Source organism: Dipodomys spectabilis, unplaced genomic scaffold (genome assembly GCF_019054845.1).
Source record: "Dipodomys spectabilis isolate Male_0828 unplaced genomic scaffold, ASM1905484v1 ptg000174l, whole genome shotgun sequence".
NCBI lineage: Eukaryota > Metazoa > Chordata > Mammalia > Rodentia > Heteromyidae > Dipodomys > Dipodomys spectabilis.
Window position 1 is genome coordinate 5,892,521 of NW_024870851.1, and position 14,814 is coordinate 5,907,334.

The 14,814-nt window shown below is 40.3% G+C and overlaps 1 protein-coding gene across 2 annotated transcripts; it reads right to left on the reverse strand.

Moving 5' to 3' along the window:
- Positions 1-5,903: 5,903 nt before the first annotated feature.
- On the reverse strand, positions 5,904-14,690 carry Phospho2 (phosphatase, orphan 2). Of its 2 annotated transcripts, none has more exons than XM_042694138.1 (4): positions 14,570-14,690; positions 13,460-13,493; positions 9,804-9,989; positions 5,904-6,666 (listed from the first exon to the last, which is right to left on the reverse strand). In XM_042694138.1, the coding sequence occupies exon 4, from the start codon at positions 6,638-6,640 to the stop codon at positions 5,915-5,917; it is 726 nt and encodes a 241-aa protein (XP_042550072.1). In that variant the 5' UTR covers positions 6,641-6,666; positions 9,804-9,989; positions 13,460-13,493; positions 14,570-14,690; the 3' UTR covers positions 5,904-5,914. The 2 variants fall into 2 exon arrangements, with proteins under 2 accessions (XP_042550072.1, XP_042550073.1); XM_042694139.1 differs by having other exon boundaries at positions 14,451-14,690.
- Positions 14,691-14,814: the final 124 nt, after the last annotated feature.

Sequence of the window (14,814 nt, forward strand, 5' to 3'; positions counted from 1 at the left end):
ACGAAAACCGACCACAAAGAATTGGCTTTTCTGGGCTGGAAACGTGGCTCAGTGGTAGAGCGCTTGCCTTGCATGCATGAGGCCCTGGGTTCGATTCCTCAGCACCACATAAGCAAAAAGAAAAAAGCCGGAAGTGGCGCTGTGGCTCAAGTGGTAGCTAGCCTTGAGCTGAAGAGCTGAGGGACAGCGCTCAGACCCAGAGTTCAAGCCCCACGACCGGACCCAAAAAAATTTTTTTTTTGCTTTTCTCTGGGGGAGAAACAAAGGTTCTCTAGATTATAATTTTATTTATTTATTTATTTTTATTTTTTGTTTGGTTGTGGGGCTTGAACTCTGGGTTTGGGCGCTGTCCCTGCGCTCTTCAGCTCAAGGCGAGCACTCTTCTTCCACTTGAGCCACAGTGCCACTTGTTTTTCCTAGTGGTTTATTGGAGATAAGAGTCTCATGGACTTTCCTGCCTGGGCTGGCTCTGAACCACAATCATCAGATCTCAGCCTCCTGAGTAGCTAGGATTACAAGTGTGAGCCACCGAGGCCCAGCTATTTTTTTTATCGGTTGTGGGGCTTGAACTCTGGCCTGGGTGCTGTCCCTCAGCTCTTCAGCTCAAGGCGAGCACTCTATCACTTGAGCCACAGCACCACTTCCAGTTTTCTGAGTGGTTTATTGGAGATGAGAGTCTCACGGACTTTCCTGCTTGGGCTGGCTTTGAACTGCGATCCTCAGATCTCAGCCTCCTGAGTAGCTAGGATTACAGTGTGAGCCACCAGCGCCCAGCTAATTTTAAAATTTTAAAGGAAAAGAATCTTACATTTTCCTTAACCTCTTTAGTGTATACCAAGTAATTGTTCCATTAATTTTATTATTCTTTTTTTTTGGGGGGGGGGGGGAGGTCTGGTCATGGGGCCTGAACTCTGGGCTTGGGCACTGTCCCTCAGCTCTTCAGCTCAAGGCTAGCACTCTACCACTTGAGCCACAGCACCACTTCCGGCTTTTTTGTTTTTGCTTATGTGGTGCTAAGGAATCGAACTCAGGACCTCAGGCATGCAAGGCAAGCGCTCTACCACTGAGCCACCTTCTCAGCCCTGTTTCATTAATTTTAATGCAATATAGTGAGATAGAAAGATACACAATTCTATAGTGAAGACTAAGACCAGCTTATGTCTTAAGTAATCAAGCATAACATTTAGAAAAGATTAACATAATATAATCCTGTGAAAGTAAAATGTCCCACCTCAAATATATTTCTTTGGTGTATTTAGAGAAACTGCAGACATCTGCAGGCACAGGAATAGCTCTAAAAGCTGTCAAAAGTCATTTATATATATATCTACACTCATAAAGACAACAGCAGATGCAAACAGAGGCTTTTCTCACCAAATTTCCTTCCTGCACTCTCCTGCTACCCTAGGAAAGGTTTTTCCCCAGGAAAAAGGAGTTAGAGGCTTTTTGTTTTTTGTGTTTTTTGGGTCCGGTCGTGGGGCCTAAACTCTGGGCCTGGGCGCTGTCCCTCAGCTCTTCAGCTCAAGGTTAGCACTCTACCACTTGAGCCACAGCGCCACTTCCGGCTTTTTTCTTTTTTGCTTATGTGGTGCTGAGGAATCGAACCCAGGGCCTCAGGCATGCAAGGCAAGCACTCTACCACTGAGCCATCTTCCCAGCCCAAGTTAGAGGTTTTGACACCTCTCCCTGTTTACTGTGCACATTCTTCCCTCCCATAACCTGCACCCCTTTCCTTCTCTCCAGAAGCCAACACCTGTCCCTTTGCAAAGATCTAAAGATTCAGCTAACTTGCTCCTCCTTGAGTCTCATATTCCTGTGTCTTAGGCATGTAAAAAAATGTGTATGGCTTTTTTTCTTGTTACATCTGTTGCCAGTTTATTTCATAGACAAAAGTTATTTCAGATGGAAAAGAGTCAAAGTAAAACTCTGCAATACAAGAAATATTTATCACAAATATGACAAATAGTTGAGCAGAACACAGACCCTACAGATAAATGAACAAGACAGGCAATGACATTTAAAAGAAGAAACAGAAATGACTATGTTAAAAAGGTCACCCACAAAGAACTAGGACAGTGTGGAATTGCTATTTGGCCAAACACCCTGTTATGAGTGTTTCAGTCTGAATCCATTCTCACTGGTTGATGCCTATACTATATATATCGCAGGGTATAAGAAAAGAACAATGTGGGAAAGTTCCAGAAATCTGTTAGGGAAATCTGTCCCATTAAGTCTGTGGTTGGATATTGCTAAGCCCTACATGTTTAGGGTAAAACCTTGTAAGCTTAGACAGAATGACCCAGGAACTATAAACCAAACAATTTCAGAGCTTACCTGTAGCTGAAAAACATGGGTTCTATCAGCCCCTGAATCACCAATTTAATACACTAGAGACAAAGGAGGAGAAAGGAAGAATAATGCTCATGTTAATAGGGGTTATTTTTTTAAGGCTGATATTAAAGGGATAAGTAAATATGTGATAAAAGAAAAAATTTTGGATTTTTGTGCTAGAGATTGAACCCAGTGGCTTTGCAAATGCCTGGATGATAAATGTTCTTTAATCTCTAGTTTGTTATCTTCTTTAATCTGTAAAGTTCTATCAACACTCAAACTATTGGTCATCTTATTTCCTCTTTCCTCCCCTGTAAGTACTAATTTTCTGTTAGCCCTTCTTACTATATTTTCTATGTACCAACATTTGTATTTTCAGTTTTATCTGTCGCTGTATCATTATGGATATTTTCTGACTTGTATCCATTCACTAATTACTACTTCAGCTATGTCTGTTCTATATAATCTACCCATTAAGATTATAATTTCAAGCTCAATGTGATGTCAATATGTCTACAATTCCAGCACTCAATAGGCTTGAAGCAGGACTACAAGGTCAAGATCAGCCTGGGTTACTGAAAAAAAAAAAATCCTAATTTTTAGTTCTAGTATTTCTGCTTTATTGAGATTATTTTTTATTTTTGTCATGGGGCTTGAACTCAGGGGGCTTGGGCATTGTCCCTGAGCTCTAGATCCAGTTTTCTGGTAGTTAATTGGAGATAAGAGTCTGAAGGGTCTTTTCAGCCTGGGCTGGCATTGAATGGTGATCTTCACATCTTAGCTTCCTGAGGAACTAGATTATAGACACGAGCCTCTGGCAACCAGCTTTGAGTTTTGTTATATAACCAGATTGGCCTCAAACTTGTGATCTTAGTCTCCCAAGTGCTGGAATTAACAGACATAGAATACCATCCCTGGCTTGCACTTTTTTCACACTTAAATATTATATGATCAGAGGCACAGAGGCATAGTGCCTTTGTGTTCCTCTCTTAAGATTACACTTTTTTTAAGTGCAATTTTTTCTTCTTTGCCAAAATCTTCAGAAATATAGCTTGTCTCTGAAAGTTCCAATAATGTAGGTCCTACATTTCTCTTTAAATGGTATCTGCTGGTTTTCAGTTTTTTGGGGGGATAGTTACTTCCTTGTAAACCTTTTTTTTTTTCTTTTCTTTGTGGGTCTGGAGTTTGAACTCAGGGCTTTGTACTTGCTAGGCTGGCACTACTAAAGCTATTCCTCCAGATCTTTTGCAGAACTTTTAACAGATTTGGAGGTATAGTCTTTATTCTGCTGCTTAACAATTTTCCTACGCATTAAGTGTCTTAACACACATTTACTATCTCAGGTTCTGTGGGTCAGAGTCCAAGCACAGCTTATTTAGCTCCTCTATGGTCTAAGGTTGCATTCGTGGTATTAGTTGGTATCAAGATCAATTTCCAAAATCACATGGTGGTCAGCAACATTAGTTCCTTACAATCACTGGAATAAGGGACTATTTCTTGCTGACTACTGACGAGAGATCATCCTTTGTACTCAGAACAGCAGTTTAATTCTTTGAAATTAAGATGGAAATTTGATGTAATATATCGTAACTGGATATATTCTCTCATCTACATGGTATTCTACTGATTTGAAGCAAGGCTAGTTGACCCTTGACACTCCTCTCCCCAAAAAACAAAAATACAAATTGCAAAAGCAGCAAAGAACAGTCTGTCATACCTAAAAGTTTGAGGGGGTCACAGAACAGTATCTGTTCCTCATACCTTGGACGTTTACTCCCTCTTGAGAAGCAAACTTAGATTTGCTTCTACCAGGCACTTGGAACCCTAAAATTCTTAGATTTCAGAGACAGAGAGTATTCAAAGCTGAACTGCCTCCCTTTAAAGTCTTGTTTACTTCCAGATCATTCTTATATCTAATTGGCAATCATATGTGGTCCTTATTCAAAGTATTATATGTTTCAACATAATCAAATCTATTAAGGCAAAATAAAGATCCACAATTTAAAAAAATTAAGAATACCAGTTTTCCTTTTACTAAATTATACTGAATATTTCTATTTTTTGAGATTTCCATAATTTAGGAAAGAAAATCTTAATATTAGGACATACTGAATATGACTAAAACATGAACATAGAAATTGGCAATTTTCAGAAAAAAATTTGGTGGTACTAGGGTTTGAACTCAAGGTCTTGTGCTTGCTGGACAAGTACTACATCTGAACCATATATCTAGCCCTAAATTAGCATTAATTTATAAAAATTTCTACATCAGTTGACACATATAACAAAGTCTCCTAAGCTGGGCACTCACCAAGTGTAGGCACTAATGCGTGTAGTCCTAGTTATTAAGGAAGCTGAGATTGAGGTTCAAAGTCAACCCAGGCAGGAAAGTCTATGAGACTCTTACCTCCAACAAACACCAGAAAACCAGAAGTGGCACTGTGGCTCAAGTGGTAGAGTGCTAGCCTTGAGCTGAAGAGCTGAGGGACAGTACCCAGGCCAGAGTTCAAGCCCCGAGACCAACAAAACAAACAAAAAGTCTCCTAAATGTTGACTATTCCCATAAATTATATGCTGTATAGCCCATGACAATAAAGTGTTGTATTTCTGTTTTCAACACTGATTAAATTAGCATATTGAACTAGGGTGTGGTGGTACATTATCTGTGATCCCAGCACTCAGGCAGCTGATGAAGAAGAATTACAAGTTTGAGGCCAGCCTAGGCTATCGGGTGAGACAATCTCTAAACAAAAACAACATACCATAATCATTACTATTGTATAAACTTAAAATATTTGCTAATTGATTTCAAAATGAACTAGGGAAACTGATTAAAAAAAACAAAACTGGGCTGGGAAGGTGGCTCAGTGGTAGAGCGCTTGCCTTGCATGCTCAAGGCCCTGGGTTCGATTCCTCAGCACCACATAAGCAGAAAGAAAAAAGCCAGAAGTGGCGCTGTGGCTGAAGTGGTAGAGCACTAGCCTTGAGCTGAAGAGCTGAGGGACAATGCCCAGGCCCAGAGTTCAGGCCCCACGACTGGACCAAAAAAAAAAACAACAACAACAAAACTTACAACAATACTGCATCCCTGTCTTTAAAACATACTGATTTAGGAAAACATATACATTTGAGAGCTTATTTGTAAGATCTGCAATTATTGTATATTTCTGGAATAAATATCTGAGAGAGTAAACATGACCTCTACAGGAATAAAATTTTAAATGTAACATACATCACTACCTTTAGTACAGACTACTAGCTGTACCTGCTTAAGTTCTCTTTTTTACCAATTTCCATAAAGTGAAAGCTGTTATTTTCCATTATTTTGGCTAATGGTACTCACTGCCTTCCATGATGACCAGAATGTTGCCATGAGGGTTGAAGCTTGAACAGGAAGTTCAGTTCATGAGTTGGAAGCCAAGTGCTAAGGTTGGTAGAGTACCTTAGCAGAATTGGGATACTTCTGGAATTCTTTTTAAGTGAGAGGAAACACCCTCACCTCCCCTTTTTTTACTAGTATCTAACATACGAAAATTTTGTTGCTGAACCTAACCTTAACTAATACACATTCCAATTGTTGGCATTACTCCTTTATTAGAGACTGTAAATGAGAAATTATTTCGACACCTGAAGACCAAATTACAACAGAAGATTCTACGGGCTGAAGATTTTGAGACATTTTGGAAAGAGTTTTATGTAAAGTATACCCTTTCCGTGGCATGGCAATATCATCCTTCTTTAAAAAGGTTACTGGACAGAGGTCATTTCCCCCATCACCTACATAAACAATCTGTGTATAATTCACTCCCTGCTTTAACTGTTTATCCACAAATTCTACCAAAACTACATTTTTGCAAAGATTCTTTGGGCACCTATCACAAGAATGGGCATGATAATTTTCCACAGTGAGATGACCATTGCTATCAAAAGCTGCTGGATTTGTAAACACATTATCAAACACATCATGGAAATCAGCAGCTTCTAAAATCCAATCTATGAAGACTGAATTTGAATCTGAAATAATGATGCAGTCAAATTTATCCTTATTCTCTCTTATGAAGTTGAAAAGTTCCACCACCCCTGGAGTGAAAGGCATTGATAGCATTGTTCTTTTCATTTCATCTTCTCCTACACCTTCATTTCCCAAATACTTAAAGACTCTGCCCATAAATTCTGTCCAAAATCCTTTTTGATAAGAATCTTGTAGTTCAATAGGAAGCTTTTGGTCTGGAGCACATTGTACAATCCAAGTGTCACTATTGTCATCTATGATTGTATTATCGAAGTCAAACACCAACAAAATTTTCATTGTTCCAGAAATAGCTTTGGGTTACCCTGAAAAAAAGAAGAAATATTATTGCCTAAACATTCTGTGTTTATACTTACCTAAATGTAGAAGTAAATGTTAACTTATTAAAAGACATTGTACAATCCAAGTGCCATTATTGTTATCTATGATTTTATTATAGAAGTCAAACACCAACAAAATTTTCATTGTTCTAAAAATAGCTTTAGATTACCCTGAAAAAAGGGTATTATTCCCTAAACATTCTGTATTTATACTTATCTAAACCTAGAAGTAAATGATAACTTATTAGAAGACACTGTACAATCCAAGCGTCATTACTGTCATCTATGCTTTTATTATTGAAGGCAAATACCAACAAAATTTTCATTGTCATAGAAATAGCTTTGGGTTACCCTGAAAAAAATATTATTCCCTAAACAGTCTGTGTTTATACTTAGCTAAAACTAGACGTAAATACTAGCTTATTGAAAGAACTATAACCTAATCACTAAGTAGTTTGGGATTATAAGCTAAAACTCTTGTTTTAAAGCACCTAAGTTTATATTTGAGTATTTTAAATGAATTGAACAACAAAATATCTAAAAAGAAGGGGGGTAGTATCATCATATTGCTGAAAGGATGATTCATTAATAAGAGTATTTACAGGGCTGGGAAGGTGGCTCAGTGGTAGAGCGCTTGCCTTGCATACATGAGGCCCTGGGTTCGATTCCTCAGCACCACATAAGCAGAAAAAAAAAAGGCTGGGGGCTGGGAAGGTAGCTCAGTGGTAGAGTGCTTGCCTTGCATGCCTGAGGCCCTGGGTTCGATTCCTCAGCACCACATAAGCAAAAAGAAAAAACCCGGCAGTGGCGCTGTGGCTCAAGAGATAGAGCGTTAGCCTTGAGCTGAAGAGCTGAGGAACAGCGCCCAGGCCCAGAGTTCAGGCCCCACGACCGGACCAAAAAAAAGAAAAACAGGCCAGAAATGGCGCTGTGGCTCAAGTGGTAGAGCACCTGCAGGCCCAGAGTTCAGGCCCCATGACCGGACCCAAAAAAAAAAAAAAAGAAACAAAAAAAGAGCGCTTGCCTTGCACAATAAGAGTATTTACAATGAAACTATAGACGTATCTAGAAAGAAAGTAAGAAAGTAATGAAACAATCTCTTACAGTCAAATTTGTAAATCAGACAGGTGCTGGTGGCTCAAGCCTGCCATTCTTAGCTACTTAGGAGACTGAGATCTGAGGCTTTCAGTTCAAAGCCAGCTCAGGCAGGAAAGTCAGTGAGACTCTCTTTTTTTGTTTGTCAGTCATGGGGCTTGAAGTCAGGGGCCTGAACATATCCCTGAGCTTTTTTTTTTTTTTTTTAAAATTCAATGTGGTACTGAGGAATTGAACCCAGGGCCTCATGCATACTAGTTAGGTAAGCACTCTGCCACTATGGCACATTCCCAGTCCTTCCTGAGCTTGTTTGCTCAAAGACAGTGCTCTACCACTTTGAGCCACAGCTCCACTTCTAGTTTTCTGGTGGGTAACTGGAGAGAAGAGACTTACAGACTTTCCTGACCTCTATGGTTTTCAGCTGTGACCCTCAGATCTCAGCCTCCTGAGTAGCTAGAATTGCAGGTGTGAACCACCAGCACCTGGCTTGGTGAGTCTTATCTCCAATTAGCAACTTAAAAATAGCTAAAAGTGGAGCTGTATCTCAAAAGTGGTATAGCACTAGCCTTGGGAGGATAAAGCTCAGGGATAGCACCCAGGACCTGAGTTCAAACCCCAGGATTGGCACCAAAAAAAATGAAAAAAAATTTTACATGACATAAAAATTGCATAATAATCTTCTGCTAGCTTTAAATTATCAAGCAGAGTCATACAATTTTATTATATATGAATAGTAAGCCATACAATTTTATTATATATGAATATTAAATAACAGTTCATCTATAGTAATAATATTCTATATACTAACCAAAATTCTAAACAGATTTGATACAGCATGTAATCTTTTTTGTTGCCAGAATTGGAACTTGACTTTAGGGTTTTGCACTGGCTTGGCTTTATTGCATATCACTAGTGATCTGCCACTTGAGCCTACCTCCAGCCCTGTTTTGTTTTCTAGCTGGTTAACTGGAGATAGTTTCAGACTTTTTAGATGGGCTGGCCTTGAACTCTAATCCTCCAGATTTCAGGTTAATAGCAAGGATTACAGGCATGAACCACTAGCACCCTGTTTATAATCTTCTAAAACTCTCTCTCTCTCACACACACACACAGCTTACACACACAGAGCTTACACACACACACAGCTTACACACACACACAGCTTATTCTTTGGCCTGTTGCTTTTTTTTGGTCGGTCGTGGGTCTTGAACTCTGGGCCTGGCGCTATCAGCTCTTCAGCTCAATGAAAGTGCTCTATCAGTGCCACTTCCGGTTTTCTAGTAGTTAATTGGAGATAAGAGTCTCATAGACATTCCTGCCCGGGCTGGCTCTGAACTGCGAACCTCAGATCTCAGCCTCCTGAGTAGCTAAGATTACAAGTGTGAGCCACTGATGCCTTTAGCACCAAAGTTCAAGGCCTTGTGTTTGCTGGTCTTACTTGCTCAGCTGGAGCTCTAATGAGCTACATCCAGCCATAGTTTTTTGCTGGTTATTTTAGAGATGAGTCTAGTAAGCTGGGTGCCGGTGACTCTCGCCTGTAATCCTAGCTACTCAGGAGGCTGAGATCTGAGGATCATGGTTCAAAGCCTGCCCAGGCAGGAAAGTCCCTAAGACTCTTATTGCCAATAAACCACCAGAAAACCGGAAATGGTGCTGTGACACAAGTGGTAGAGTGCTTGCCTTGAGTTGAAGAGGGACAGCGCTCAGGCCCAGAGTTCAAACTCCACTACTGACAAAAAAAAAGTCTAGTAAACTGTTCTGTCTGGTTTGACTTTAAACCTCTGGATGTTAGCCTCCTTATTAATTTTGTAACTTTTTCTATTAGCATTTGCTCACCATTCATATATACTTTTATTAAAAATACTTACCCAATTATGTAAAAAATGAACTATGTAACTTGATGGAGGGGAAGGGAGGGGGAGAATGGGGAAGAACAAAGAAAGGGGTGATCCTGATCAAGAGGCAGTGTACTCATAACCCAACTTCTGGAATTGTAACCCCTTTGTACCTAATAATAAAATACTTACCCAAATTAGTTATTTCCCATATGACAAATCTTGTTTCAGCATAGAGCTTAGGTTAAACAGTCATGACAATCTTCAGTTTTAAACACCAGCCAGTTGTCAGTTGTTTTTAAATAACATCACTCTAATTCTGTATGCAGGGAATAAAGTCTTCTGATTTGGAGCAAAAGAATGGAAACTTCTTAACTCCTAAAATTAAAGTATTTTAAAAGTTTAAAATTGTTTTCTAATTATGTTGATTTTTTTCTTATATCAAAAGCATCTATTCACAATAGGAGAAACAAAATTTTGATAGTACAATTAACCAGAAATATAAAACAGGGAATGTTATATGAAAATAAGCTTTTAATTCAATGGATAAAATCACAACAGTTAAGCTGATTGAGATTTCCAGGTTTGAGGTTGCTCCTATAATTACATTTTTCTTTTTTTTTCCTGTGCCAGTCCCAGGGCTTGAATTCAAGGACTAGGCACCAACCCTGAGCCTCTTTTGCTCAAGGTTAACACTCTACCACTTGAGCCAGAGTGCCACTTCTGGCTTTTTCTAAGTAGTTTATTAGAGATAAGCATCCCATGGACTTTTCTGCCTGGGCTAGTTTCAAACTGCGATCCTCAGATCTTAGCTCTTAAGCAACTAGAATTATAGGTGTGAGCCACCAGTGCCGACTTTTTTTTCCTTCTTTCTCTTTTTAATTATTGTGCATAGTTGGACAAAGGGGTTATAATTCCTTAAGTCAGGTTATGAATACAATGCTTCTTGATCATTCTCCCTGATTTTCCCCCTCTTATCTCTACTCTCAAGTTATACAGTTCAGTTTTTACATAATGTCAACTGAACACAATGACTATATTTACTCATCCTTCCTCCATTCTTGTGCTACCCTTTCCTCTCCTCTCAAAACATGTTTCCATTTACTGGTATTCATTTTGGTAAACAGTTCATTAGTTGTTTAGAGGAGCTACACCTTTGGACTCATCCCTTAGGGGTATTGTCCTTTATCAGTTTGGGTTTATATGCATAGAGCTCTGGATATGTGTTTGTACTTTAGATCTAGCTTCCACAGATGAGAAAACATGCACTGTTTCTCTTTCTGAACCTTAATTCACTTAACATAAATTTGTTCTAGGGCCAATCATTTCCCTGCGAATGACATACTATTTTCTAATGGGCAAGTAAAGATCTGGACTTGGGTAGATGACCAAGAATGGTATTGCAGGATTAGAGGGTAGTCCTATGTTTAGTTCGCGTTGTTATTTTTAACTTGTTAACAGGGAAATACTGCACTATATTTTCAGTAAATATTCAAGTAAGGTGGGGTGGAGTTTGCCTGTAATCCTAGCACTCAGGAGGCTGAGCCAAGAGGTTGACTAGTTTTGAGGCTAATCTGAGCTGCAAAATGAGACTGTCTCAATACAAAACAAAACATTCAAAGATTTTAGTGATATACTTAAAATAAAATTCTCCAAAAAGGAATGTGAATGCATTTTGAAACCTGATGTCAAAATGACAAAAAGAGCTATTAACTGTTCTCTCCAAAACTATACTCAATATCTATCTGGTATGTCTGTGATGTTTCCATAATGTAAGAGCAGACTATTTACTTCTCACAATTATGAAAACTAAAAACATTCAAGTATTGGAGATTGATTATAGTATGTGTTCAATAGCCAACTATTTAGCTGAGTGTAAGCTTAGCTATTCAGAAGACTGAGTTCAAGAGGACTATAGTTTGAAGGCATCCCCAACTAATCAGCAAAATGCCAGACAGCAGTTGAGGTATTGTGTCAGCAAAGAGCAAGAAACTTGAAGGAACCAGGTGCCAGTAGCTCACACCTATAATCCTAGCTACTCAGGAGGCTGAGATCTGAGGATCACGTTTGTAGCAAGTCTGGGCAGTAAAGCCCTAAGAGTTTTTTGTTGTTGGTCATGGGGCTTGAACTCTGGGCTTGGGTACTGGCCCTGAGTTCTTCAGCTCTAGGCAAGCACTCTACCACTTGAGCAACAGCACCACTTCCAGTTTTCCGAGTGGTTTATTGGAGATAAGAGTCTCACAGACTTTCTTGCTTTGGCTGGCTTTGAACCGCGATCCTCAGATCTCAGCCTCCTGAGTAGCTAGGATTACAGGTGTGTGCCACCAGCGCCCGGCATGTACTAAGCTTTTTTTCTGCAATTAACCACCAGAAAACTGGAAATGGTCCTGTGGCTCAAAGTGGCAGATACTAGCCTTGAGTGCAAAAACTCAGGGACAGTGCCTAGGCCCTGAGCAAAAAAAAAAAAAAAGTTGAAGAACCATGAGGCCCTGAGTTCAAGTCTTAGTATGAGCACAGACACACAAAATAAGAGTATTTATTCAGCCAATAAAAGCTAAGGCATTCAGTTCAGTTAATAGAAAGAAGTAACAAAATAGCATTTACAGTATAATTGTGTGTGTGCATATATATATATATATATATATATATATATATATATATATAAGATTTCCAACTAACCAGCTAAGAGCCCAAGAGACTCATCTCCATTTAATCAGCAAAAATAGCAAAGTGGGTGTGTGTGGCTAAAGTGTAGAGCACCAACCTTGAGCATAAAAGTTAAAAGAGCTTGAGTCCATAGGTTCAAATCCCATATAAGACCGTACTTGTGCACACGCACGTGCGCACACACACACACACACACACACACAGTGTAGTAGTAGGGTCTTAAAGACTGGTTCAATTGTGGTTTGTACTTTTTCTAGTAATTTTGGTAAAACAAGGGAAAAAAGCCAATAGAATAACTTAAAATTGTTCTAAATCTGGATGGAAGTGCTACCTTTTAAATTTACAACAGAAAGTAGGACTGGGAGGCAAAGAACAAAAACTCTACATTAACTAGTCTGTAGAGATCTATGTATTATGATGCAGGATCTGTAGTCAAATGATGTCTAACTCTATCAAGTTGGCAAGTTGATATCAAGTCTTATGATATTCAGTACTTTTTGTAAATATTTTAGTTAAAAAAAAAATTTTTTTTTGGCCCGGTGGTGGGGCCTGAACTCTGGGCCTGGGCGCTGACCCTCAGCTCTTCAGCTCAAGGCTAGCGCTCTACCACTTGAGCCACAGTGCCACTTCCGGCTTTTTTCTTTTTGCTTATGTGGTGCTGAGGAATCGAACCCAGGGCCTCAGGCATGCAAGGTAAGCGCTCTACCACTGAGCCACTTTCCCAGCCCTAGTTAAAATTTTTTGTAGGGAAACTATTCTCTATGAAGCTCTGCATCAGTAACAAGCAATGTACCCACTACCAATTACTCAAGACTATTGATTCAAGTATAGGGAACAGCCTTGAAAGGCATGCTTGCTGTCCATAATATTCAGGTTCTCTCAGCTCAGGGTTCCTGTTCTGTAATGCAACACACTCCATGTCCAATGACTTATGCCTTATTTTGTATCATCTTGAGGGAACTGAAGCAAAATTGCTAGTATTCTAGACACTGATATAATTTCTGATCTAGAATCTTTAAGTTTGTATAAAATCATGACAAACTGTTGTCAGCCTACAAACACAATCAAATCTTGTACTCCTCCCAGCACTTGGCATGTTTTAAGCTACTTCCAATGAGCCAGCAATGTTATAAAGTTATAAAGTTTTGTCTATGGGTATTTTTTAACCCTTCTGTACTTACCAGCATTATTACAGTGGAACATCTGATAGAAAACCTAAAGAAAAATAGCACAACTATATGTTAGAACTTCTGTTATTCTAAATCTTCTTACTTGCTTTCATTTTGAGTTACTTCAACGTGGTACCTAATTATGTGTCCTCAGAGCCAAGTAATAATGAAAACAGCTGTATAATAATGTGTTTAAAAATATTTGGATCTATAGCTCATGCCTATAGCCATATTCAGGAGAATGAGATCTGAGGATCACTGTTCTGTGTCAACATGTGCAGAAAACTACCAAAAGGCCAGAGCAGAGCTGTGGCTCAAGTGGTAGAGCATAAACTAGCGCAGGGGCTGCATCCAGGCCTTGAGTTCAAGTCTCAGTAACCCCCTCCCCTCAAACACACACACCAGGTCCTGAGTTCAAGCTCCAGGACACATATACAAAAAGCCTTTTGAAATCAAGTGCTATAACTACTCTTAACAGTTCTGTGTCATTAATGACCTGACAGACTCCCAAAACACATACAATTCATCATCATATATTGACCAAGCAGTTTAAAATATCGTAAAAGTCCTAACTAGAATGTTTTGAGGACAACATTCAAGCTTTAATATTGTTTTTTGTTTTTTTTTCTTAAGGGCTGGGAATGTGGCTTCGTGGTAGAGGGCTTGCCTACCGTGCATGGAGCCCTGGGTTCGATTCCTCAGTAACACATTAACAGAAAAAAAAAAAAAAAAAACAGAAGTGGCGCTGTGGTGGTTCAAACGGTAGAGTGCTAGCCTTAAGCAACAGCTCAGGGACAGTGCCCAGGCCCTGAGTTCAAGACCCAGGGCTGGCAAAAACAAAAACCCTCAGACTCATTTAATCCTGACCATGCCTTGGTTATCAGAAAGAATCTAAAAATGAGTTCGCCCATGCTTTTCTACAGTTAAGGCGCCACCTTTCTCCCGCGTGGACATCAGTGGGCCGCACACACGGGGGGGGGGTAGGCCTCTCCTGCTCACACACCTGCCGGGTCCACCCGAAGGTGGGCGTCGGGACCTAGCAGGGGTGCGACCCCCGCGAGGCGAGCCTCAGGCCGGGATGGGAGCAGCAGACTGGGCTGGGGCCGAAAGCTCCTCACTGACCCGGTCCTGGCGTCAGCCGCCCCTAGCCGTTCCGATGTCCGCGCGGCTTCGGCGGGTTAGGTCCTCCAGCCTCGTTCCCACGCCGGCCCGCCAACGCCGCTCCACAGCACCCGCCCCGCGTCCACGTCCTGCGCAGGCGCACTCTAGCTCTCCAGCCCCTCCCCCTTTTTTCCACGCCCCCCCCCCCCCCCGGTCCACTAAGGCGCGTTCTTCGTTCCTCGGCGACGGCTCACGTCACGTCCGGC

Bases quoted from the DNA above. Each gene is read 5' to 3' on its own strand.
- Phospho2 (XM_042694138.1), bottom strand. From the start codon at position 6,640: ATGAAAATTTTGTTGGTGTTTGACTTCGATAATACAATCATAGATGAC.